This window comes from Ammospiza nelsoni, chromosome 7 (genome assembly GCF_027579445.1).
Source record: "Ammospiza nelsoni isolate bAmmNel1 chromosome 7, bAmmNel1.pri, whole genome shotgun sequence".
NCBI classification, from domain to species: domain Eukaryota; kingdom Metazoa; phylum Chordata; class Aves; order Passeriformes; family Passerellidae; genus Ammospiza; species Ammospiza nelsoni.
The window spans coordinates 32,647,842-32,675,837 of record NC_080639.1 but is presented as its reverse complement, the minus strand read 5'-3'; the positions used below and the strand labels follow the sequence as shown (position 1 = coordinate 32,675,837).

At 43.3% G+C, this 27,996-nt stretch overlaps 1 protein-coding gene across 1 annotated transcript in view; it reads right to left on the bottom strand.

Moving 5' to 3' along the window:
• GPR39 (G protein-coupled receptor 39) overlaps positions 1-24,619 on the bottom strand; it is a 75,468-nt gene extending 50,849 nt beyond the window's left edge. Inside the window, exon 1 of the mRNA XM_059476464.1 lies at positions 23,752-24,619. Within this exon, the coding sequence (XP_059332447.1) occupies positions 23,752-24,619 (868 nt within the window). The remainder of the gene's footprint in view (positions 1-23,751) is intronic.
• Positions 24,620-27,996: the final 3,377 nt, after the last annotated feature.

Sequence of the window (27,996 nt, the reverse complement as noted above, 5' to 3'; positions counted from 1 at the left end):
TCTGAAAGAGGTTTGACAGCACTTGGATCTCAGGAGCAGCACATTGATTGGCTGCATGTTAAATTTAACAAAACAAAGCCAAGTTTAAGGCTCTGCAGACATGCACAGCAAGGAGCAGGGCTGCCAGAACACCACCTGTGGGTGAGGAGTTCACGGGGACCACATCCCTGTGCACACAGCACACCTGGAGCCAGAGCAGCCCTCTGCTCTGCTGAGCCTCAGCACGTGCAGCCCACAGCACTTGTTTTTCTGCTTTTATGCAGGCAAAGACATACATGGCACTAATAGCTAGAGATTAGCATAATTTCTCAGTATTCAAGATTGCTGTCTTATGGCTCCCAGCTTCCAGAGGGAAACTCAGCCTGCAGCCATGAGATATGCCAGGAGTAGTGGATTTTGATCACATTCCCATATTCAGGCACAAAGCACTAATGTCTTCTTATTCAGTGATTATGCCATCTTTTGTTGTAAAATCCTAATTTGTGCTTATTCAGCACATCTGTTGGACAGTTTGTGCCCAGCCTGAGCCCACCCAGTGGAAGCACTGTAAGACCTGAAAGCTCATGCATAAGAGCTTTTGTCCCTAATTTTGTGATGTTTTCTTGGTTAAGGGCTTACCTGGGTGTGACTGCACTTCCTACCACTGGCCACAGCTCTGGCTTGCCCATCCTATTCCTGTCAATGGGAGGAGAAGAGGCAGCATCACAGCAGCAGGGGATGAGGCAGCAGGGGTCTCCTGCAGGCCCCCAGGCTCTCAGTGGTGACAGTGATGCACCGAGGGCTCCAAGGCAAGCTAAACATCCACCCCTTCCTCCAGCAGGAAATCTGAAATCCACCCTGCAAGGCATGGGGCAGAAACTGCTTCATTCTGCAAGGAGACTCAATCATTGCTGGGATGTGCCAAAATTGAGCATCCACAGCTCCTGCAGCCCAGAGCTCAGGCTGGCTGCTGCTGGAGGCACGGAGAGAAGGAGAGAAGGAGGAGCAGCAGCCCTGCTCAGGCTGTGCCTGGGATAATGTCAACGTTTGCATTTAACCCCTCTCTGACCTCCGTGTAAAATGAAGGTGCCTGGAAGCTAAGCAGAAATAGTAATGAAACAGTTCATTGCTCAGTTCACAGTAAGCAAGGACATCAGAAACTCTCACTAGAGAAGGCAGCAGCTCCAGTCAGATCAGTCTGTTTGATGTTTGAATTAGAGGTTAAGGGCAGAGGAAAAGGAGACTCTCGTTGTTTGTGATAAAACTCATCCTTCTCTCTGGATACTGCTAAGCCATCCCTGGCAGGGATGGACTTTCATCCCTGGCTCAGACTTCTGAAGAACAAATCTTTTTGCATTTTGAATGCACCAGATGGTGTGCCTTTACAAAAGTGGCCTCCAGGGAAGATACCTCTAAAATCCCTTCCTGCAAGGACTTCACTCTCTCCCGCCTCCCCCCCAAATTGCTCAGTCCAGGCTCTGTGTAATGTGGGACAGAAGCATCTGCCTTTCCTTTGGCAATTGCATTGTGCTATGCTATTAAGAAATATGCCCAATCTGCCTTCTTTTCAGCTCAGTATATTGTACTTCTCCTAGATTGATGGATACCTCAGACCAAATAGTTCTGCATGGCCTAGGCTGGGGTAATTGGATTACATTTATGTGAAACCCAGACATTCTCAGGGGTGATTTTCTTTTTCAGACTGCCATTAGAGTCCCAAGGAAACCAAGTACAAAAGCCTAAACTAATCTCACATTAAACGGGATTTTTTTTTGATCGAGTTGCACAGGGCAGTTGACTTTTAATAAGAATTCCACATCTAAGAGACTAAAAAAATCCCCAAACTCCTGACCCTACGGGAAGGACTTCAAACCATGAGAAATGAGGAAATCTGCATTAATGCCCACACAAGTGCTCGGGCTCACCCTGCTGTGCCCATGGGTGCTGGCAGCTGGTAATTCACTCAGTGGTAAAATCCAGGGCAATTGACTCCACTGCAACAAATAAAACACACTCACAAAGAGTCTGAAATCATTATCACAATGGTGTGGGAGTGTCTGGGAGAAGGCACAGCCTGAAGGTCGCTCAGTGAGGCCACAGAGGCGCTGGGATCAGAGGCTGAGTCTCGGACCAAGGGCAAATGCATTTATGGCTGGCAGGATGTGCTGGGAAGGTAAGCTGGCAAGGTGCTGGCAAACTCACTGTTCTAACTTTGCTGTGGCAGTGGAAGAGGAAAAAACCTCAATCCAGGACATGAAGATACCTGTGGCACATTTTGAGTGAAATATTGTGAATGGCTACTGTGGCCAAGGATTCATTTGGAGGTGCCTGCAAGGACACACAGGGCACAGCCAGTGAGAAGGTGCAGCAATCACTCCTCATTCCCAGCAGAGGGATGTCCTCACAGCGCCTGGATCTGCACCCTGTGCCTGGCCCCAGACCAAGGGGAATTCTTTGAACTCTGTGATTTCCAAAATGTAAATAACCATTTTGTCCTCTGACAGGATTTTGTTAGTATTTCCCAAGGGAGAGAATATTCTTGCTCGAAAATACAATTCAGAAAACATTTTCAAGGCTACTCTGAAGCAGAGGGGAGAACGTTCTTTCACAGACATGAGGGGTATTAACTATTTTCCATTATCTTGCTAATTGTCTCATAACATCCCAGCAGTGTTTATTTTTCTTAGTGCAATGCAACTGAATTACATCTGAATGGGGAGTAATTAAACTAGTTAGCTCTTTTTATTTTGTCTCCCTTGCAGACACAGACCTAATTTGGGTTCATCTTGAATGCTGTTGCTATAATATGAGCTGTACTTGGAGCTGCACAACAGAGGACGTGGAGTAGTAGCTTCACCTGCAGGGCAATTTGGCAAAAGAAACACTGAAAAATCCCAGGTAAATGGAATGAGAAAGGCTCCTCTGATTGGATTAGAATCCTTTCCTTCAGAGCACAAAACCTTCAGCAGGGAAACTATGGGTTGTGTCTCAGAAATTAGCTAATTTGTAGGTTTTTAGCCTAGACCAGAAGCAGGGCTGGGAACAGCTCTTCTCCCTCATCTCCCCTGTGACACAGAGGCATTTCTGGGGGGCTCCCCCAGCACCCACAGATAAATGAGCCCCCAGCTCCTGCCTGTGCTGGCTGAGCTGCTGCACTTGCACACACTGAGTTTTCCTGGTGTGGCTGCTTGGGGCACCTCCAGCACTCTCTCAGGCTTTTCCTTGTGAGGGTGTGACATCTTTCAGCCTGGATTTCTTTCCCCTCTTGGCACCACCGAGTTTGTCACTCAGTCAATGGTTGATGTCATTTTTGTGTTTGGAGAGGAAATTAGTCAGAGCTCAAGGGTAGCGCAGCAGTGATTGCTGGTACCCCCCAGGTACCAGAGAAATGACATTGTTATGTGTTTGTGGGAGTTTAGATGTGTCACCACGGATGTGCCACAGCCCTGGGAGCCCCAGAGCTGGGCTGTGCCCTCAGTTCTCCCTTCCCTCTGCCCTGGGTGGGTTTGCTATTTATGGGCTGGGAGGAACAGGGCACACCTCAGCTGTTGATTCTGCAGATGAGAAAATTGGCTTTATCTTCTGGACATACCTGAGGCTTCCTTTTCCCAAGTGATGAACTATTTTGTGACCAAAATAACTAAACAACAAAATGGTTGGTATAAATACCTCTTGTTTGACGAGGAAACAAACCCCCTCCCTACCCTCCATCCCTTTCCTTCCTGCTCCCTCCCTATAACTGCCTGGTCACTCCACACTCAGCCCCACTTCAGATAATAACAGGGAATGGAGAAACACAGGAGGAAGGACAGGATGAGAACTAAAACACTGAAGAAATGGAAGAAATTACTTCTTTCATCAGGAGATTTTCTACCAAAAACAGAGAGATATATTTTTTTCCTTTTTTTGGTTTTAAGGACAGCCCTTGAGCTCAGGCCTAGAGCTTAAATGAGAATCAAGGAGAGCTGGTTTTAAATCAATCTGTTGAAATCCATTCTAGAATAAGCTGCTTACATGGTTTGTACAATACATGTATAAATGGGAAGAAGGAAAATCTAGCACTGGAAGTCATAGGAAGAAGCTTGTTGGACCGTGCACACCTTATTAAAACAAAAAAAAAAAAAAAAAAAATGTAGAAAGTAACTAGCCCAGCAAGTTACTTTTGGTTTAAATGTGGTGTTTCTAAATTTGCTCCAAACTGAAAAACCCCTGTTAATTTAAAACATTCTTCTTAAAACTGAGCAACAAATCACGCTCAGTCTTACATGGTAAAGATATATAGCTTGGTATCATTAAGAATATTTTCTGTAAGAAATAGAGCAATATGACAGTGAACATATCATTGACAAATTTACCTATAGATCTGTATTATGACAAGCATAAAAATCTATCTCCAGTACAATACAGCCCTTCATAATAGGTTTTGATAGCTGAATATATGGAAGCTGTCATGAATACAAATGGAGGGAAACCTGCTTTCCAGCTATTCCGCAACACAAATCTTTTTGTGTGCCACTGAAATAATTTCTGCTGCTTCTTAAAAGAAAAGAAAAAGATACTGGGAATGTACTTCTTTTTCCAACTACACCATTTGAAGCTCTCATCCAATTTTTCCATAGCAAAAGCAGAGAGAACCTGGGGGCAGAGTCCCTGAGTATGAGGGCTACAAATTTAGCAAAGTTATTGCAAGTAAACATGTTTATTTCACAGGGTGTAAAGAACAAAACTTACATGGTTAAATATAATTGTAGTGATGGTGTCATTGCGACAGAAGAACTTAAGGTAGAGGCTGGGGAATTAAATTTAATTCTATTTACTTTTTATTTTGGGTGAAGAAGGAAGAAAAGAGTTTGCTACTACTGAGCAGTGAGAAAACTGCTGCTCCATAACTGTGAAGGGCTAAAAGTAGCTATCATTTTAGAACCCTAATTACAAGCAAATTAAATAAAAAAAAATCAGCCTGGCCATACTGTAAGCAAAATATATGCATACACTCTGGTGTGTGGTGGTGAGGCATGGAAAAACTGTTTTAAAAAGAAAAATCTTCACTGGTTCTCCAAAAGAAACAGAAGCAGCTGGACAGCAGGATAAAAATCTGAAGTTGTAAAAGCTTTAGTTGAACTCAGAATCCAGAGTTATGAAAGGAATAAAATCTTTACTATGCTGTGGATGAGCAATTTCCCATAAAGAAAATCTTCTCCTGTCCAGTGCTTTAATACTTACTGTGTTTCAGATTATCTTCATCTGTAACCCTCTAGAAGCAACACAGCTTTATGAAGCTGGCACCTCTTTCTCTAAGCAGAGAATTAAAAATTCCTCTTAGGCTGGGCTCCCAAACCAGAGTGCTGACAATATTGGCCCTTCCTCAGTCACACTGTGCACACACCTCTGCTCAACACACTTGGGGCTGTCTGCAGCCTGCTGGAGGAAGAGCACAAGAGCCATAAAAACCCTATAATGGCTGGGATGTAAGAGAGAGCCATAGATTTGATGCACATAATACATTCCTGTCTTATAGAGTTTATAAGCTACAAAGAGGATGCTGTCTTTGAAGCATAAAGTGGTGGACACTTGGCAGTCACTTCTGGTCTTATGGGCATCCAGGGGGAAAACAACCTCTGTCAAATTGAGTTGGTTGTCAATTGGCTGATGAGAAGCTCAAAATTGCCCCAAAATGTGGGTAATTTTTTTCCAGACTGGGCCCAAACCACATCCTGGGCTACATCAAAAGAAACAGGACCAGCAGGGTGAGGGAGGTGATCCTGCCCCTCTACTCCACTCCCATGAGACCCCACCTGGAGCTCTGGGGCCCCAGCATCAGAAGGATGTGGAGTTCTTGGGCTGATTCTAGAGAAACACACAGAAAATCAAAGCATTTTGGTTTTCTCTGTAACCTGGCTTAGTGCTGGGTATCCCTTCCTGTAGAGGATAGTTGAAAAGAGATTGTCTTTAAGGTCCATTACAAACCAAAACATTCCACAATTCTATGAAATCACAGCCAATATAATCACATTTTCCACAAACAAACTACTAAATTAAAGGCAGGGAAGACTTCAATGAAATTCCCAGTATTATCTGCAGGTACATACCCATACACTGCTGCTCAGCCAGCTGGGGAGAAATAGAGGGCAGGCAGAGAAAAAGGAAGATCAGTCTTCAAAAAATTGATTAATTACTCATTTTTGGACTCAAATCAAGTGCTATGAGTAAGCTGCATGCCTTTGTCCCATTTAGAGATCCCATGTGTTTGTTCATTGCTGATTGACCCAGAACTGGCACCTTGGTGGGAGGCAGAGAAAGGAGGGGAAAGGAGAGAGAGGTTTCAGCTTAATTTCTTCACATATGGATATCATGGGCTCAGGAAACCTGCACTATCAGCATCATATGATAGTCTTTTCAAAAGTCCAAAGTGTCTGTGCAGCAAGCACTGAAGTGACACATCACTCCCAGAGGTGGCTGTTCCTGTGGAGTGAGCTGTGCCTGAATTAAACCGTGTGGTTTCCCCACTCTCCTCATTCCATCACGTTCCTTTGCACATGAAACTGCATGTTAGAAATTATCCAACTCAGGATATTCTGTGATTCCATGAGGCCCACATTCTACATGCCATGGGATGTTTACCCTCCTAAATGCATCAAGTTCAATGCACCAGTGTGTCTGAGTGTGCAGCTCTGTGAACAAAAGAGCTGCAGGCTCTCCCTGCCTCAGTCTAGAGACAATCAGACAAAACAGGCTCACCCAGGAGAGCTGCAGTCAGTCCATTTGGAAATACAGCTGCCCATCAGTGACAAACCAGGGGCTCTCTAAAGCAAGCAGTTGGGCTCAAGATGGAAAAAAGAAAGCCTCCCAATAGCTCCATGCTCAAATGAAAGAGAGGAAGTGCTTAAAGTGGAAAAGTCCCATATCTAAAAGAGATAAAAATGAAGACTCTTCAAATGCAGATCAGGGAGAGATGAGGTTTTGTAACACTGCCAAGGGAGAAATACAAACAGGCTGCACTTCAGAGCCTCAGCACAAGTTCTATTAAGGAGTTTTCTTCAGAGAAGCAAAGCCTTTGTCTAGTCTAATCTGCAAATACACAGAAGTTATTTTTCCTCTGAGCAGCTACAAGCTGGTGCAAATAATCCTCTTCATCTTCCAACACCAGCAGCAGAGGTGGCTGACAATGAATGTCTGCTAGCAGCATTTCTTGCTACTCAAATCCATCTGCCTTTGACAGCTCACTGCAGCTCATTTTCATCTGGTAACCCATGATCAACATCCTCAAAAATGCAACACGTGTTGGAGCTCCTGGTAATCTTGAGGTCTTCAAACATAAATAAGTGCTCTTACAATGAAGATTCTTGCATGTGCATTTTCAGGAAATGCTAAAACTTGCTACACAGCTGTCATGGAGCCTCTGGTTCTCAGAAGCAGCTGGGCCACTTTTCTATTGCAAATAAACATTTCTTATCTAGTTTCAAAATATTTGGTACATGCACTTAAAATGTAACTGTTCTGTTAATAAACGTTAGAGCTTTATATGTCAAATTTCCTTCTCACCATTTTTTCTGGCTCTATGTAGATTTTGTGTGTTATAACATTGAAATTATTTGTTCTTGTCCGCACAGTGCATGTACAGCAGGACCTGGTGTCAGATTGGGTTACAAAACACTGTTTTGTGATAAATAAACTTCAGTTACATCACTAAAATACCCACATTTATATAACTCAGTGCTCCTGCTAATTCAGGAGAGGCTGCCCAATGTCATTGTTCTCAAAGCTGGTGGTTCTAAATGATGAGGATACAGGTGCTTTGAATTTTTTTTTTCACTTGTTATCGTGGCATAATAGGTTGCTTGCAGATTTAAATTTTATTTGTGAATTGTCTGCACACCTGCAAAATGTAGAAGATTTATTTAAGCTTGTCTTTTTACAGCTGGCCTGAGGATGAAATGCAACTTTGCCATAAAGTTCACCAGCTGCAGAATTTTTCTTCTTTTGTCCCATAATACTCCTTAGATGAGGTTCAAGTGCATTAGCAGGGAAGTTTCAGAGCAGATTCTTTTTTAATTTTCCCCCAGCTTTTAAGTGGTGTATGTTCCTCCCTGGATACCTACACAGAATTTGCAAATACTAATGAGAGCTGTGTGTGTGTTCTTGTGGGAAAGTAAACCTGATACTGAAACTCTGCTCTGCTAGGTGCTCACATCAACAGTTTCATTTGTTTTGGCTAGAGGTGTCTATGATTTAGTCATTCATCCCAAAATAGAATTTTCACACTGAAGTGATAGTTAATCTAAAATGGTGTTACAACATTTAAAATAATACTATTTTAATGTTGTTTAATGTTTCAGACTCTCAGTTTATTTTCCTCCACACAAAATTTTACATGCCTTTAGGGACAGCTGCCAGGCATGAGGAAATAAAGTGCTCCCAGCCCAAAGAATACTCCAATTATACCTTAAACTATGTAAACCTAGTGAGTAACTTTTAACCAGGTTAAAGGTGTTTCTGTCCAACAGCCAGCTTATTAAAGTTTTAACAAGGAACAAGCCTGAAAACTCTCCACACCCTCACAGCTCCTGAGCACCTCCCACTGCAGCCAGAATCAATTCACCTGCCTGCCTCTCTTTGCACACCCTGAGGACAGGTGGTTGGAGAGAAAAGAAGATGCAATTTTTGCAAGGATGGAGTTAGAGAGAGCAGCTTAACCTGCTTGGCATTACTGACAGCACAGCCTCTACAGGCAAGTGGGGAATAAATTCTCATTAGCCCAGCATAACAGGTAAGGCTAAAGCATACAAGTCACTTTATGATGATCTGCTGGAGAATAACTGTCAGCCAAAGCACCCTGATCCACCTGGTGTCACACTAAAGCAAAGTGGCTTCACCCGTGTTAAATTTTATGTGAAAAACTGTTTTGTTTTGCTCAAGCTATCAATTTCTAATTTAATTATGCTGAATATTGAATTCTACTTGTGTAAACACAAATTGTCAATACATTATTTCGTGCCTAAGGATTTTAGGTCCTTTCCTGTAAGACCATGCATCACAGTTTATTGAATATCTATAGCATTGACCAATTTTTCTTCTTTGCCTGTAAACCAGAACTATTTATTGTAAAAAACTTCATTTAAAACTCAGATGATGACAAAGATATGTCCTCAATGTTATTTCAAGGATATGCTCAAAAAGCCCCCAAACTTTTAGTAACAAATAAGTTGCATGTTCATAGGATAGAAAGCAGAATAATTACTCAACTGCTTTGAATAAATTGTGGTACCCTAATGCTAATCAGCTTTAGTAACCTCAAAAAAAAGGAAGTGAATGTACATTCATTTATATTCATTAACTAGGCAGGTTTTCTATTTCAGGAAAGCAGAAGGGTTATCATGAGACTTTTGTTTCTGTTCCTCCCATAGAACATCAGTCTTTGGATCAAAAGCATGATGTTTCACTTTAAACAGATTTTTTCATGCCTCTGAATTTTCTCCTCAAAACCACATTGAGCAAAAAATGATCAGAACCATCGATACATTAACATAGTAGGAAAATTAAATAAAGATTTGAACCCTAGGGACACTTGGATTTTTCAGTGCTGCTTCAAGGGATAAAGAATTTGAAAATCATGATGTAAAGATGGCAATTATTCCCGACCTGAAATGACTTGAAAGCAGAGTTCAGTAGAGTTCAGTCAGCAAGATTTTTGTCACCCAAAGTCTGAAATGCTTTTAGCCCCACTGAGTTCAGTGTGGTGCTCTCCAGTGAACACTGCCCAGCGTGGTGTCTGCCCCACTCTCCAGGCTCTTGGGGCTTTTTCTGGACAGATCTTTTCCCAAAAGGTGTCTGATTCTGCTTAAAGACTGAACCAAACAAGCCAAAACCCCTCCCTGCTGCTCAGTGAGTGCTCTGAGACATGGCAAGAGAATTGGTGAGAATGGCTCCTAATTAGTCAAATAATGTAAATATGTAATATATAATGTAAATATGTTTGTATACACACATCTGGGGTATCTGAAGACACAGACGATTTCAGCACTCCCTGGTATCAAAAAAAGTCACATTTTATGGCCACATGAACCCTGAGGCATGCCAAGGTCAAAAACCACAACATGTGTACATTTAAGGAAGAGTTTGCTGATCAGTGCCAATCAGAGAGTAAAATATTCCTTCAATGCAAGAAGGAAAACTCAGGTCATCTTGGCTTCTCTTGAGCCATTCAGTTCTGACCAACTGCAGGACAGGCTAACGGGCAGGAGAGGCAAGGATCACACCATAAATTCACTTTCAGAGTGAGGAAAATACCCCTTCCCAATGACTGCTTTGTGTTCTAAGACAAAGGGAATGAGGAAATGAAGCATCAGGAGACATCACAGAAAAATACATATTTTCCTCTTGTCTTTGTGGTTCTTAATTTGGGGGGTTGGAGGGGTGCTATGTTTTGGTTGGTTCATTTGGTTTCATTTTTTGGGGGTTTTTTGTTATTTTTAAGGCAGTTCTTCATTAGAATGTAGCAGAGCATCCTTCTATGGATGAAACACAGTGGCCAAGGGGTCAGGCTATCAGTTTCAAGTAATATAAGACAATTCAAGTGAAAAGTGATGTATCTGAACGACAGAAAATAAAATGCAGAGCTTTACTACCAAGAAGGTGAACCAGAAAATAGCATACAAAGAAATACAGGCAATTCAGTAGTAAGGAGAGAGGGAAATTCTCCTAAGCACTGCCATGACAGGAGTCCCAGCAGGGGCTCAGGCTACATAATGAGAAGGACTATTCCCTAAGATTACTTGGACCAACATCAAATACCTTTAATTTTCACTGATGCCTATTAAATGGAATTAATGCAGTGGAGCTGTCAGGTACCCCAAGAGCAGAGCATTCCTGTCTGGATTCCATTCCCAAGCAGAAACATCAGTGTTTCATGGAAGGCTTGCAGGAGCCCGCTGTGGCACTGGCCATGCAGGGTGGTGGGCAAGCTGCCTTCCTCCCGACATCTTAACAAATTCAGGAGCAATTCTTCACCTTGATTGTTAAAGACTAAAACCAAAACAACCGTAATCAATTACAGCATTCAAGGCCCAGGAGGAAATTTAAAAAGGAGCTCTCAAGGTCAGGGATTCAGTGGAAATAGATCCTTGCTGACAAGAGGCAGAGCTGCCCTGAGCTGGTGGCTACATCTGCAGGACAGCTGCACCACGTGCATTTCCAGCATGCCAGAGCAGCAAACAGGAACACATGGAGCTGATTGGCAGCACACAGAAGGGTTAACCCTCAATTCCATGACAGAACTTAACCCAAATAAGGTCTATGATATCGAGTCTGGAGGGAAAAGAAATCAATTCTGGTTGCCACGGGTAGGATTTCACCACTTGATTAGAGAAAGAAATGAATCTTTAAAGCATACTTACAGGAAAGGTATTTTCCATTTGCATGAAAGATGGGGATGGCTGCATCCCAAGTTAATGAAATCAAGTCTTCTGTGCCTGTTTGAGGATTTCATCCATTTGAATTATGCAAATATCAAATATAGCTTCATTGTGTAAAACTTCAAAATGAGAACACTATCCATAATATCCACGGGGGCCAAAATTATATCCCCACTTCCCAAAGTTAACATTGTTTCACTGAAGGCCAGGAAGAGGTTGTGAGTTTGTCCTACAGCATTGTGTTCTAGCTATGGCAGTCAATTTAGAGGACACTTCTGCCTGTCAGCAAATAAACATTAAGTCATTTCAAATTTCACCTCCATTTGATGAGGTTAAAGCAATTCTCTCGTGGAGATAGGGGCTCAGAGGAGGGTTCTGAGTGGTACAGGCACTGTGTCAGGCACAGGAGGGCTGACAGCCACGTGGGCTTGGAGGAGGGCACCAGGGCAGCCTGGCAGAGGGAGCTGGGCAGCAAGAGGAGCAGCAGCACAGGGATGTGTTACCCCTGATTCAGAGACCAGAACATGCAGGGAATGGTTCCTTCACCTCCAGGCAGAGATCTGGATGTGCACCAAGGGCAACTTGTGTGGTCCCAGGACACCTTTCTCAAAGCTTCCTTTTGGCAAAAGGTTTCTGAAAGGTATCTGAAATGTTCAGCTTGCTTAGGCTTGCTGGACCTTGCAAGTTCAGCAGTCTCCCAAAGGAGGATACAGAGCCACACAGGCCACACCAAGGAGCACCAAACATGACTTTTCCATTCCAACCTTTTCCTTCCTGTGGGAACTCAGCACATCACTCCTGATATCCAGAGTTGCTGAGGTAACCCCTGGGGGGCTCTGAAATCCTGGAGTTGCCAGAAGTGCTTGGTGGTTGGATTTTGACCCTGCATGGGATGTGCCACCTGTATGAGGACAAGAGGATCACTTGGGGATAAGTGGTGAAGGAATTGATTATTCACAGGGTGAAAACACAGGTTTTGGGATTTTGGTACAGGGGGTTTTTAGGAGACAAGATGGAGGAATTAAGGCGTGTCTTATCCTTCTCTCTTCTTCTTGTCATCCATCTTTGGTGGTGATGCTGGCACTTTGGGATTGGTTCACATTAAATGTGCACTTGTTAATAAGGGTAAAAGGTATTGGAATATCTTATACGTAGTTTTTAGTATCAAAATAGACGACCGCCCAGTGGGAGGTCAGTGTGCCCATGGCTGTCTTGCTGGTCAGACCTCTGTCAGGCTGGGAGACAACTTTGTAGATAAGAAATAATAAGCAATATTGAAGACCGAAAAATCTGAAGAGTGCACTCGTCCTTTGTAGCGCCGGTTGTCCCAAGGCCATTCTACGCCTGACCGGCAGAGACAAAAGGCCGAGAACGGAGACCTTCCAAACCAGCAGGGTCCTTGGCTTTATGGCCAGAGACATGTCTCCACTCCCAGCACAGGCAACCACACCACAGACTTGCAGAAATGATCACATTCTGTACCCCAGAAACTGAATGAGTTAGTCCCACTCTCTGCTTGGAAAACTGTCCCTGGCCATGTCCTTCTCATGATTAGAAATTTTCTCATTTCTGTCTGTACTCATTCATGGCCCCTACAGACCTATTAGTTCTTGTGCCAATGCTCTCATTTAGTTCAATGCAGAGAACATGGCAGTGTTTTGTAATATCAGAGTGTTTGCACTGTAGGACAATGTTTCCTAAATTGTCAATATGTTCTTAGTAATAGAAAAGAATGCATTCAGATGTTGGCTTGGACCAGGAGACAAATAGAAAGGGGACATTTAAATTCCAAGTTGCTATCAAAAAGCTTTTTAGAATTCAGCGGATGTGTATATGAGCAGGAGGCAGGGAAAGGGAAGGGAATCCAGCCAATGGAAAGCTTCAGTCTCCAGACATTAACTTTAAACGAGTTCCCAAGGCTGCCTCCAAGTACACCAGGTGGGGGAAAATTTGTGAAAAAGGGCACAAGGGAAGCACTGAAGGCAGGAAGAGGAATACAGTCACAAACCTGCACAGGCACAGACACTGCTCCAGCTGAGGGGGGATGGCCCTTTGTGCCCACCAGACCGGCAGTTTCAGAAGAATTTTCTCATTTTGCTCTTCTATTACTGTTTTTTAGTCGGTTATTTTTATAGCAAATCTATAGTCAGCATGGATTTAAAGCTCTTTAAATGGGGACTTAATCAAGGGTACTACAACTTTCAGACTCCAGTCTCTGAGCTGGAGAGGAAGGTGTGCAGACTGGAGGGAATGTTCTTGCTCTGCAGCTGCAGGCAATTGCAAACTGCTTGACATAACCTGAGTTAAACAGGCTGGGCTCCTTGGGCAGTGTCTGAACATGTTTAACGTGCCAGGCTTCACCCACTGCACAGTGAGATCAGGCTGATTGTGCCCAGAGTCACTCTGCATACAGCTGTTTCTCAATCCCTTTTGCAAGGCTTTCAAACCAGGGTACAAACCATATCTTCCTCTTTCCTTTCACTCACTGCCCCCCTGTTCTTACAGATAACTCAAAGCCAGCTGTATCCTTCTGTTTGCTACGTTAAAAAATGCAACCTCTTTTTAGCTTTTGTTAAAGATCTGTCTCCCCATTCTCCAGCCACCTTGGCAGTCTTTTTTTCTTCCAATGTCAATACAGGTAGTTACACAAGGCATTTTTTTGAAAGTTCAAGTTTAAAAATAAATCTATTCTAAACCATTAAACTTCACTAGCTAAGTTACTCCTCTAGAATCATCATCCAAGACTTCAAAAGTTTGTGTATGTCTGGAAACGCCAATACATGCTTTCACACACTTTGGCAGAAGCTGATGCCATTACTAGCACTCAGGTTTAGGTATTTTGGCTTTCAAGACAAAACAAGCCCTTAAACACCATCTTATGAACACCTGTAACACAACCCATTTCACCCATTTTAGACAAGCATTTCTTTCAAGCAATCAGAAGGGTCTGTTGAGTAATACTGTGGCAGAAAGTCAGACAGCTTTTAGCAATTTCCCTGTCTGAAGGACAAGGGCAAGCACCAGCATGCTTGCTTTTGACTTCTGTTTGACCTTCAGCACACAAGGCTGGTTCTTATCTCATGGTTAAAGCCTGACATGTTAGTTGTGTTCACAAGTTGTGTTTGAATATCTGTGTGCTCTGCTGCTGACGTGCTGCAACCTTTAGCTACCTTAAAAGTTTTATTCTGATTTTTGGTTCACTCTGAGCAGATTCAAGAACTCTCTTCTGTAGAAATCTTTAAGTATTACTAAGAGGTTCATCTGGTGAGGACCTTCATTCTTAGTGCCTTTATGGGACAAATGTCAGCTTTCTTTTCAAACTCAGGGAGCTCAAAAGTTGTCTTTGTTGGAGAGAGAGAGAGAGAGACAATGTGGGGCACAGGAATTATAACATCAGGAATTATAAGCTCCAGCAATACTGGAACTTTTCAAACAAAACACATTTTGGTGTACACACAACAAAGGTAAGTAACACACCCAGAAATTAACATCTTTTTTTTCTTAAAAAGTCTACATTTTAGGGGCAGAAGGATGCAGCAAAGAGCAAGCAGAATTTGAAGGAGAGCATTTCAATCCCTTTTTTTTCTCTTGTCTACCCAAAATTTTTGTTCTACCATCTTAAAAATCTCATGTTCCTGTTCCTGGCTGAAGGCAGACAGATTGCATGCCTGGTTTTGCATATACAGAAAGTTCCATACTGAAAGCAAACACACTGGGACAGACCTAGGACTACCCATTAATTTCTCTCTGTGCTGATCCCACATAGAGGTCTGCAGGAGAAGGAACAAGAGATTTTCCTGTTCTATTCACACCAAGGTCTTGGCAGGCAGCAGTATCAGGAGTTTCTGGAGTGGAGATTATATCTTGTTCTTGTCAGCACTATCCTTCAAGGTTATATTTAGCCTCTTTTAGGATCTCATTTTTACATCTGGCTCCCACAACAGCGAGCTTCACAATTTAAATTTTGTGCCTTATGGTAAAAGGACTATAACAATTGCAGTTACAGCAATCTAATAGAAGGCACAGGTATATACTGAACCCCAGGGGTTTGGTTATGAGGGAGCTATCAAGAAAGCCTTCTAATATTTCTTCAAATCAAAATCACCTTCAGCAGCACCATACCAGACATACCACGAACAGTCTGGGCATGAGGTGGCTGCTCATTTAGCTGTGTAAGACAAACATTACACTGAACAAAAAACAAGCTGGCAATAATATATAGAGGAGCAAATCAAGGTGGATTTGCAGAAATACTGCATGAACAAGGACAAAATATTTATGCTACCCTCTAAAAGGGGCTGAGCTCTTTTGCAAGGTTCAGCTAGAGATTTGAGCAGATGCTGCCTCATCAAACATGGGAAAAGAAAGCCATTTACACCGAGGACAAGGATGGATGGCTAAGAAATGTTATCTTCTCTAATGAACCCCTGTTGTTTTTATAGTGATGATTAAAGTTTAGTTTCCTGGTAATTGTTACACATGTGCCCCTGTTTGCAGGTGGTTTTCAAGTGCTTTCTGAGCACTCACAAAACCCTCCCTGCATGCTTCTGTAACATACACCTGCTGATGTATCCCCAACTCAAACCTCATATCTGCATTTCAACTTAAATTCCTTATTCTAAAAATTGATCAAAATTGGACAAAAATGCTGTGTGCTTTTAAGAGGGAATTAATGCAACAATGAGAAGCTTACAGACAGCTTAAAATGAAACAAGGAAAAGTTAGCTCATCACAGCACCAGACCTCTTTCTCAGTTTCACCTTTCCTTGAAAGTCACAATTCATAAGATTAAAAGGTTCTTGGCAGACTCATTTAATCCATAATATTCTGGCCTTGATATTACTCATCCATGAACAGCAGAGATCAGAAGGATAACTGCTTTCTCACCTAAGCAGTAAAAGCTTATGATACCCTCAAAAAAAGGCTGGAAAACTGCTACAGCACATTTTGCCAAATAGAATTTGAAACCTTCTCTGTTTATCTTCAGTGGTTTAGGAACCTGATACAATGAAAGGGAAGAAGTCTTTAAGATACTGGTCACTTCTCAGTTTCTTATAGAAATGTTGCCTCCAGCAAACCAAGAAGTTATGTAGGATAATCACAGAACCATGGAATGGTTTGGGTTGGAAGGGGCTGTGAAGTTCATCTTGCTTTGACCCCCTGTCATGGAAAGGGCCACCTTCCAAGCCCTAACCTGGCCTTGGACACTTGTCCAGGTCCCTCTGGAAGGCATCCTGTTGTCGCAGACATTTCTCCACAGAAATCCTTCCTTTTGGATTTCTGCATCTTCGGGAGGCCAGGGGCCCCCGAAGAGAAGGTAAACAATTATTATCAGCTGCTGTGGAATGCAATAGGATTCACCTTGATTGGCTCATTTTCTATGTTTATAATTAAGGGCCAATCATCAGTTCAAGCCAGGGGACTGAGTCCTTGGCCACAACTTTGTTGTGGGTTTTTTTCTATCTCTTCTTAGCTTAGCTAGCTGCTCTGCAAACCTCTCTCTATATTCTTTTTAGTATAACTATAATGTATTATATCATATATTAATAAATCAAGCCTTCTGATCAAGATACAAGATTCACCATCTCTCTCTCACCAGCAGCGGCCCACTCAGGTCGCTGTAATATCCTGTCTTTCAGGTGTGTCAACCACACCACTCAGCTTGGTGTCACCTGCAGATGTACTGAGGGTGCACCCAGTGTGACACTCTGTGTTGTTATAATAATAAATAACAAAATTGAAAGCTTCACTAATAAATGCACAGATATTAAAGTTCTCCCCCATTAAAATTCACAGGCTTGCAATCATTGTTAAAAGATAATGGCCCCAGCATCAGATAGGAAAACAAAAGATTTAATTACAGGAACTGTGGTATAATTTGAATATGAAACAACAGAGGATTAGATAATGTATTTAGCTTTCACAGGTGAAGATTCCAATAAATTATCTGTGAACTTCACACAAATCACTCCTACCTTCTGAAACTGGGGAATTGCAAGAGCAATCTACATTTGAGATGGCTCAGAAGAGAGAGCAAGAAAACAGAGAAATACTGGGAAATTATTGCTTAAGGCAATATTCTCTTGACCAAACAATAAGGGCAGTACAAGTCAATCCACTTCATACCTGTAGCAACATCTGTGTTTCTCCACTTTGAGACAAATAAATCTTCCTGCTTTCTTATCCACTCTGAAGAAAAAAGACATTTCCCAAGGCTTCTGCTTGTAAGAAAACATGTCTTGGGGAGATTGCCATGATACAGAGTGTGTTTTTCAGAAGCTGAGGTGACACAGCCTGTCCTGCCTGTTTCTTGGCTCAGGTTGCACAGTGAAGGATATTGCCTGAACTTCCCTAATTCCTTCTCTTAGCATTTACCTAGGGGTGCCAGAAGAACCAAGGGCCACTAGGTTTATTAAATACAGCTTGTAAGAGAAAGAGAGAGAGATTAATAATATTAAGGCCAACATGGGTGATGGTCCTAATGAGGCTTAAAGACTTTGGGCAGCTGTGATTATAGGGCAAAAGTGATTCAGGAATCGTAGCTGGGCACTTTTTCTCTGGGCAGCACAGATGCTGAAGCATAAAGAATCAAAAGCTGTAAGTCCCTGCAGACCAGGTGAAATCCCAGCTGCAGACCAGGTGAAACCCCAGCTTCCTTGGAGGCATCAGGTGAAAACAGAAGCATGGCCACAACTCTACCAAAGCACCAGTAAAGCTCTCATTGCCCTCATGGAAAACTGGCTCTCAGGTGTCCCCAGAGACCCTCTCTGCCAAGGTATCATATATGGGGAATTATGTGAATTCCATTCACACAATTCCATTCCATTCACATACTGCAGAGGAGCTGAATCTGCTCCTCTGCAGTATTTGCAGGGTGAGGTTGTTTTCAAAGTTGCAGGCTTTTCATGCTGAAGCAATTTTTAAGTACTCTAATGCAAAGTGTAATCACACATTGATTTTTCCATTAAAACTACAAAAATCTTAAACACCTTGGGGGTGCTGGCCTCAATTAGTCCCTTTTCTTCGATTCTATTTCTCTTGGTGTTGTTTTGCCATCCCTCAGTGTAGGAGGAACATAAGAGTGTCCACTTATGCTGAAAGCACAATCTTTTATTACATGAGTCCAGTTAAAAGCGGGAGTAGATAAATTGCTTTCTGTACAATAGGGAGGAAAATTATGCTGGGCTCTCCCCATGTTCCTTTTTAAATTGCTGTGTGGGAAACCTGAACATAGAGATGTCTGGATTTTGGAAGTTTCCATTGAGTCTGTTTTACTGTGGGGTTTTTTTTAAACTGACAGAAGTTCCCCTGCTCTTCAGAGGAGATTATTTGTACACAATTGCCCTGAGAGGCCATCATCCCTCAATGCAGCCTTTCCATTGTCACCTGTTGAATAGCTGAGCTTCAGTTTTGTGCTACCAGCATTCAGCAGCACTGATTGGTTTTGCCACTGACACCAGGTTAATGCTTTTGCAGAGAAGAGGAAGACAATTTTTTCCCAACACCAGCAGGAAAATAATTTGCTTTTATCACTTTTCCAAGAAGCAGGACCTGGAAGAAAAAACTTACTAGTTACAGAGGATGGATGCCCCATACACCAGAGTGGCCAGACCCTGGTCTGTTGGTCTGAGTGTCCACCCATTTCAGTGCACTGAGCCTCCTGCTTGTCTTGTGGAATTCAAAGCCCTGCTCAGGAAAACCTATGGATGGAATCACCATATAAAACACAGAGAGATTAAAATCAAATCCAGCCTACAGTGTACTCATCTTCAGACATGTCTGCAGCAAGGTGCCTGAAGAAAGGCAGCTCGATGGAATGATTAAAGAATTGAACCAAGAGGAGTCAATGAAGCTGAGTTTAAAGAACATGGGCTGGAGTTGTGTTCTGGAATCTCATCAATTAGCTTATTCTTTTCATTTTTGTTCTATCCCTAACCTTTAGCTTTTTCAGTAGGGGAAAGCCCAGCCAAATTTCAACCTATGAAGAAGTATCTAATTTTCCTGTAACAGAAGTCTGTTGTCAAATTACACTGTGCCTGAGTCATACCTAGATGACAACCATGCATTTTTCACAACTACCTGAAGTACTCTGAAGTAATTTGCCTCCTGAAATTTGCCAAGTGCCTGACAAAATACACTTCAGTGATCTTTGGAGAGGCTATTCCTACACATAATACCTTTATTCTGAGCAGAGCATTAAGCTGCCAGCAGCAGTACATGGCAAGAAAATGGTGCTCCATCTGAAGTTCTAAGAGATGCTTTGAAGCTGTGAGTCAAGGTTTTATCTGGATTTAGCTAATGGCTCAGTAAAGCTGGTCATGGTGTTCACAGAGGCTTTGGTGCTGGTATAGAATAGCTGGCATTGCTTTAACAACAGCCACCAGAAAAGTGGCATGGCTTTGGTCAGGTCTGACTTCCTCCTGCCTAGCTTTTCCAGCCATTCCCTTCTGCCCATTTTCTTTTTGGTTTTGGTTTGTTGTTTTGTTTTTTCACTTAGAGACAGGGACTCTCTTTCATTCCATGGCACTCACCAGTGTCAGTAAAGCCTCTGGCTGCTCCTGCCCTGTAAAGCAGACCTGCCCTGAAGCTGTCTGTACCATACCACATCCCAGGAAACCACCCTGCCACTGCCTTCAGGTTGACACTTAGTGTATTTGACACGCTTAAATGTTACACCACACAAAAAGAAAATTTAAACCTCCACTACACTGCCTTTCTCAGATGAAGGCACTGCTGGAGGTTATAACAAAGTCCCTTGCCTGCTTATTAAAAGAGCTGCAGGATTTCTGCTGTCCAAGCAAAATTCATCCTACATCAGATGGTCCCAAAGCAGAAGAGTTGCAGTTCTGTAGAGGTGGGAAAGAGAGAGCAGTGGGAATTTCCTGCCTCACATGTGCCAGGAGAGCTGATGGTGCTGGGTGGTACCAACAGGATCTCCAGCTGGGCAGGTCCTGCATCAGCTCTGGCTCCTGCAGCTACAGCAGGGCTTCAATGCACCTCCACCAACACTTCCATAGCAGCCAGATCACTCGGGTATTTCTCTTTTCTGGATGGAACATCTCAGGAAAGACAGATGTTTCATCATGGACAGGAGACAGGAAAATGCTGCCCAGATGTCAACTGGCAAAGCACCCACCATGCCCAGCAGCCTCACTGGGTGGATCTGTGGAAACAGAGGAGACCCGCTTCAAAGGGCCAACTGGAAATGTAGAGCACGAAGAAGGAGGATGTTGCAGCACAAATGGACCCTTATTTCAATGTCTGCACTGTGGTAGGCTTGAGGCTGCTTTATGCAAAATGATCAAGGCTCTTAGCAGAAGCTCAAACTGAAACTGCCAAGGGAAACATCACAGAAGCTTTAGAACTGAGCCCTTTTTCAGCTGGGCCCATCAGAACTCACTTTGTTGTAGAGTCAGGCCCAGTGATGACAAACCACTCAGCTGTTTTGTACAAATGTGCTTCTGGATAGTCACAGGTTGGTGTGGCCATGGCCAGGGAGCAGGAACAGCTGCTGGTGCTTTCCCTCCAGCAGCTCCTGTGGAGGCTCCTCACATACTGCTGCCCTCTCCCAGTGCCAACCCTTCCCAAAGATTCCTAACTTACTTTCCTAAAGATTCTTAACTTACTTTCAGCTATGGAAGCATTCTTTTTGTAATATTTATAATTATTGCACTAGTTGGAGCTCTCTTTTACGGAATCCTTCCTTTACATTCCCTTTCTGTGTTTGCTACAAACCACTTATAATAATTATAAATATTATTATATTTATAATTATAAGATATATGCCCTCCAAACCCACCCTTTGTGAGAGCTCTCTGTTACAGTGCAGGGGCCTCAGCTCAGGTGTTGGAGCAGCAAGAGGTCCCAGTGGCACCTTGTCACCATTTAGGTGGTCACTGCCTTCATGGCCATAGGAGAAAGGCAGGATCAAGTAGCCACAAAGACTGAATTGGTTCCTGTCAGGGTGGGTCAGGCATATTAAGAGGTTTTAAATACTGTTAAAAGCTTGCCTTTCATGAAAGTGCCATCAGCCAAGTGTTTTCAGACTTATTTCAGCTACCCAGTTTCTGCAGTGGTGTCACCCTGCCTGCAAGCATCAGTACCATCTATGGCAAGTAATCTTTCAACATTTCCAATTAATTTCCATGAATGTTGTCGAGTGCCACACAATAACATGACACTAAAAAAGCATTATTTCCTCCTGGTGTCATCCGTTACTTAGCTTTTTCTCATAGTCAGATTTATGATTTTAATCTCTGTTTTATAGAACTTATCACTTTTAACAACCAGAAGAAAATGCTAAATTGTTTTTATTGCTGTTAGATGTACAAAGACACGATGCTATACGCTGTCATTTACATTTCACATTAAAAGTGAAATATGCCGTGAATGTGCAAGTATTGGTTTTAATTTGACCCATCTGTTAAATGAAAAACAAAGAGGACTTCTAAATCACAATATTTAAATTCAGCAATTTGTAAACAATTTATATGTTCATTTCTTCTGGGTTAAAACTGCCCTAAAGCATCACTGTTATGAAATCTCCAAATTAAATTGCTTTACATTGTTCTCAGAAAGGCAAGCCAGAGTTTCTTGCTCCTCAGTTTATTAATTTATTCCCCAAGCCAAGTAAATTAGCAAGGCTTGTATTAAGAGTCTGAAATAATTTTGGGGAATTCACACAAGTATCTCCTGCCTCCAGAAAGCTGAGAGTACAGTGGGAGTGTCAGATACACAGGGGGGCAAATTCCCTTATCAAAAAGGGCAAGTTGTTTTCATTTATTCAGCACTTTTGCATCTCCTATTCCATGCTAGGGTACCAGGAAGAATAATCAAGAAGGGGAGGAAAAGCCATGGCAATTTACCTTCCTCTCTCAGCCCAGCCAGGATTTGGATCTCAGGTTTGGCTTTGATGGGAGGGAGAGCCACACATACCTAAGGATCCCCCAGGCAGCCCTTCCAGAGCAGATCCCTTTTTCTGCTTTGTGCCACAGGTGTGTTTAGCTCCACTGCTGAGCCTGAACCCCAGAAATCTGTACTGTCACTGGAGCGAGGGACACAGAGCCCTTGTAATAAACCCCAGATGGGGCCTCTCCACTCCTTGTGAGAGGAGTTGATTTCTTCATTTCATGACCTGACAGCGACCATGGCAAAAGCAGGACTAGATGAGGAAGAAGAGGATCCTCAGGGGAAAAAATATTAAAAAGGGGGAAAAATGTAATACAAAATCTAATCTACTTAAGTTGTAGAAGTGCACAGATGCACAAATTTCAAGTCCCTCTCTGCCATATCAGTCAGAGCATCAAAAAGCAACATAGAAATACTGGATGTACTGTGCATTCCTACCCTGGATCATTCATTTATTACATCCAGCACCATAATGAGGGACCCAACAAAACAGGAACTCAAAATAATGCAGGCAGGACATGATTAAGGGTGCCTATAAGACTATCAGCAAACTTGGAGGCTGCATGGATCACTGCCCAGAAAGATTCCAAGCTGGTGGAATGACAGCTCCATTAGTTTTTTGTCTGATGAATGTGGCGAGAGAGATCAGAATCAAACATAATTTCAGGGTTACAGGCCTTCAAATAAAACCAGAGGAAAAAAAAATTCAAAGAGAGCAACCGCAATTTGTGAGACCAAATCAGCTCTCCAGTCCAGCTTCCTTAATGGTCAAATTCAACACACCCACAACTGCTGAGGCTGAGAACTCTCCTAGGAGCATCCTGAATTAACAGGGAAATGCCTTCAGAGAGAGACAAGCTTCAGATCTTGCAAGACAGCCGTCCCTCCCTTCAGCAGCCTTACTAAATATACTCATATTTGTAATTTAGTGGGAAAACATATATAAATATATAAAAATATATAAATATGTAAAAAACATATATATAAATATAAAATATTAATATATAAATATATTTACAACATATATAAATATATAAAACATATATAAAGTAGAGCTACTTTATAGCCAGGCAACTGTTGCCTATTGCTACCCCAAAGGTCAAGCTGCAACAGCCTGTCACCCATATTGCTGCATGTAATAAAATCCAACAGAAACAGCAGACAGTGAGTGGATTTTTCCTTCCTTTTCCCTCCTGCTTGTTCTAATGACAAAAAGAACCAAAAGCACACAGAAACATCTGGCTTCTTGACATGTATCAGTGCAACCAAAAGTATTATCCCTCATTTTGTACCACTTTCAAAGCCTTTGGGAGAGCTTGGTGAGATATAAATGGAGGTTTCTGGGATTTTTATTTTGGTGAGATATATTTCTGGTGAGATATAAATGGAGGCTTCTTCCCAAGCGGAAAGGGGATAGGGAGGGAGGGGAGGCAGAGTAGGACATGGCTCTTACCCAGGAATAAAGTGATCTGTCTCCTGGAGCTCTTGCCCTCTGAACTCTCACTTTTCCTCAGGTACTGCTCCTGGTGCTTCACTCCACCCTTCACTGCCACAGTGCCCTTCTTGTGGATCATCAGGGCTTTCATCATGCTGTGGCACATGAAGGTGACACAGCCCAGCACGACGATGTACACAGCGAAGGCGCTGAAGATGCTGGCCTGGAACAGCGACCACCTGGAGGAGAGGCAGGTGCAGATGGTCATGTTGTGCTTCAGCTCAGGGATGTAGTGCCTGGGAGTGGGCTTGACACAGGAGCTCGTTCTCTGGTAGCCCTCGATGGCCTCCAGGGGATATTCCGTGCCCATGGCAAAGAGCAGGGGCAGAGCCACAATGACAGATGTCCCCCAGACGAAGGCAATGAGCAGCTTCACCGTGCGGGGCCCGGACACGGCCTTGAACCTGAAGGGGTGGCAGATGGCCACGTACCGCTCGAAGCTGAGCGTGGCCACGTGCAGCACCGTGGCGTAGCTGCAGGCCTCGAAGAGGAAGTAGTACAGCTTGCAGGCAATGTTGCCATTGGGGGTGGAGAAGGGGCTCCAGATGGCACTGAAGAACTCCACGGGCATGCCCAGCAGGATGACCAGCAGGTCGGAGCAGGCCAGGCTCACCATGTGGTCGGTGACCTCCTTCTGCAGGTAGCCTTTCTTCTGCAGGATCCTGGTGACTTTGATGGTGACGCTGTTGCCCAAGAGGCCCGCGATGAAGATGCAGATGTAGATCAAGGCCAAGGTGATCTTGACCCACAGAGCCACCTCAAACTCCGGGACGTGGCTGTGGTCGATGACAGGAGAACAGTCTGAAGAGGGTGTCTCTCCTGCCATGAGCAGTCCCAGGGTGGAGGAGGTTCTCTCCTGTCCTCTCCAAGTTTCCAGTTCACAGCAAACAGATTCTCCTCACTTTGCCCCTCTCCCCGAGCCACACATGTCCCAGCAGTCAGGTATAACGAGTGTGTCTCAACCAGCCACGCCTGTGGGCTTTGTTGGTTTGTGAGCAACAGCCTCTGAGTCAGTAAGTTAAACAGGAAAGTGTTTCAGCCCTTACCTTTCTTTACAGCAAACACCTCTTGCTCTTTTTGTATTTTCCTTCTCCTTTCTCCACAAGGTGAAGCCTCTGTTCTCCAGCCCGTCACCGTGTGAGCTGCTCTGCTTTCCACGTTTGTCTGTTCCCCAGCAAGCAAAGCAGCTTTTGGTCCTGGCCCCAGCAGGAGGAAGTCAGAGTCTCTGTGGTTATGTTACTCTGTTAACCATTAACCAAAATCTTGGCCATCCTTAGTCACTGGCAGCACAGCAGGTTTCGAGAGAGGGAAAAAATAGAAAAAAGCAAGCCCCTCATATCTGAATGTCACTTCCTGTCACAGTGAGAGGTGTTTGTCCTAAAGCTGTGGTTTGGTTGTCAGGCTGAGTGTGTGAATGGTGCTGAAGAGAAAGTATCTCCTCATGATAACATTCCCTGGGCTCCAGATTTCACTGCTGTGTGTGTTTCTGCCCACATGCTTCACTACTGCACATTTCCTTTAACGAAGGTCTCACATCTGCAGTGCTGGTTATGGAGCCTGTGCAGCCACAGACTGATTTACATCAACAGGAGGTTCTGGTTTTCAGCTGCTGCTGATGAACTGGTAGTTCTTAAAATACCTGCTTAGACAGACTCTAAAGAGGCTTCTTGGAAGTGATAAAATAAGATGAGCTCTAGATTTAGACACGTGGATTCTTTCCCTTCAAATTTCCATCTTCTCATGTAAGGTAACAGAAATAACCAAGTCAGTAATCCCAGTCATGCCAATGCTTTCAAATAATCTGGAGTGGCAGGGATGCAAATGTTCTCCCCCCTCCTGTGTCTCACCCCAGGGGTGAAAGAATTTGATGTGGTCTTTAGTTTTAGTTTCAAACCATAGCACTGAATGCTCCCGAGGTAACCCCTGGAAACATTTAATTACAGGAGGTGTGTATAGATTAGGAAACCTTTAAATTACAATGCAAAATGACAGTAGAGCTTTTGCAGCTGTAATAGAGAGAGGGCCAGTACGGTGATCTGCTCCAGTGCCAAATCTAAGAGCAGTGGGCTCACAAAGTGATTTTTATTAACTAGACAAGCTCATGTGACACTTGCAGCTCATGATAAAAGACAAACCTTAGGAAATTGTCATTAGACAGTCTCCTCACATTCAGTGGTTATCACTGCACCTCAGCAGCCCAAGTACACAATGAACGGAAAGATGCCCCAAACAGGATAATCAGCACCTGTTTCTGTGCATTATTTATGCACTTCTGTTTCCGAAAAATCACTTCAAACCTGGCAGAACTTCAAGCTGTGTAGTCCCAGTCATCTTTCCCTACGTTTGATAATTCACATTTGTTCTGCTCAGACAAGCTTTCTATTATTACCCCATTTCTTTCACTTAATTTTACTTTATAAAAGTGTGAACAAAGATTACATATGCATGACTGAATTGTGGAAATGAAGCTAATTAAAATTTGCTGCTTACCATCAAAAGGGAAAAGGGAGAGAGAGAGAGAGAGAGCAAAAGAGAAGGCCCAATAGGATTAGATCTCCCCCTTTTTTTCCACACCAATTATAAAATGCAGAACACAATTTTATGTTTTCAATATTATCTTTAGAACATACACAAAGTTTATTAAGTTTCTAATAAAGAGCTGGTGCTACAAAGGGGTTAGGAAGGAAAGAGACAATTGTGGATAATCATAGATGGAGACCATTAAAAATAAAAAAATCCTCCATGGGTTACTGGACTAGATAAACCAGGAGTGAGTATTCCAGAGTAAAATGCCTATTGTGGGTGATTACAGAAAGATATATCTTCCTGGAGAGAGGCATTTCTCCACAACTAAATATGCTTAATGCCTCTTTGTGGCATGGAGGTTGAGAGCTCACAGTCTTTACCCCACTGCATGTGATACCAGCTTAAAAGCTCAGGATTTTTGTAATGGTCCCACTTTAGGCATTTCATTAAATTTCCTTGTAGCAGTGAATACCATGAGTTAATTTCTGTGTTGTTGCCTTTCCCATAGCAGTTTTGAAGGTGAATGTGGAGTTGTACCTGGGAGAATCCTCCAGGGAGTCCCTCCTGACTTAATTTGTTGCAATTGCACACTGTGACTTCTGCTACTGAGGAGGAGGAGGCAAGAGCATTGAGGACAGAACCCACTGTATGTCCCTTCCAAATCAGCACCCGTGGATGCTGCACAGCCCCTTGGTGAGAGAGCTGAGCCTCCTGGGGATGCAGATCCCATGGGCTCGGGGTGCAGCTGCTCTGTGTGCCCTCACTCAGCCACTCCATGCTCTCACAAATGTTTGTAGTGATGCAGTTGGTAAGAGATGACTGAGAATTAGCGCTGAGATGGAGCACAGATTGTTGCTGCTGTAGTGCAAAAGGTGATTTTTCACCTTCAGAGATAGCAGAGCTGTTGTGATGGCCAGATCCAGTTTGTTATCCAACAGAGTGTACAAGGTTTCCTGGAGGGCTGTTTTGCTTTCTTGCCTGGTCCTAGGATGCCACCATGGTGAAAAGCCTTTCGGGGCAGAAGAAAGCAGAGCTTTACCATCCATCCACTGAGTGAAGCTGCCTTTGAGCACCTTGCAAAGCTCACCCACTGGTCTGCCTCCCACCGTGCCCATGGACAGTGAGGGGCAAGGCATCCCAAACTCCTGAAGAGATAAAACTGTCAGGTAGCAAAAAATCGTGGCTGGAATGAATGTTGGGAAAACAAACCCGTTGGACAGATGCTGTTGCATTTGGGTAGGCAGACTGCAGATTAACCCTTTCCAGCCTGCAGTTCCAGCTGCTCCTGCCTGCCCAGAGCCCTTCCCTCCTTGTTGGTGCAGCATCACCCCGTGGTCACTGCTCGAGTGCCACACAGCGCAGTGCCAGGCCGCTCTGACTGGCACACAGGCACTGCCACACTCCTCTTAGTTATCTCTGCAGAGTTATTTCTCGATAGCTGCGTTGTGAATATGCAAATCCACCTTAATTGGCTGCGCTAATCACACTTCTCCGACCGGTTTCTGTTCTCGAACCGTTCAAGCTACTTGACGGGAACAAAGGAAATATCTCGGTTTCTTGCTTCCCTTAGCTTAAAAACTCTAAAACCTAAATGAAAAAGGAGAGCTATCTCAAAAGCAAAGAAAATGAGGCTGTGAAAAGGATTAACTTTTTTTTCAGATAAAAACACATTGACTG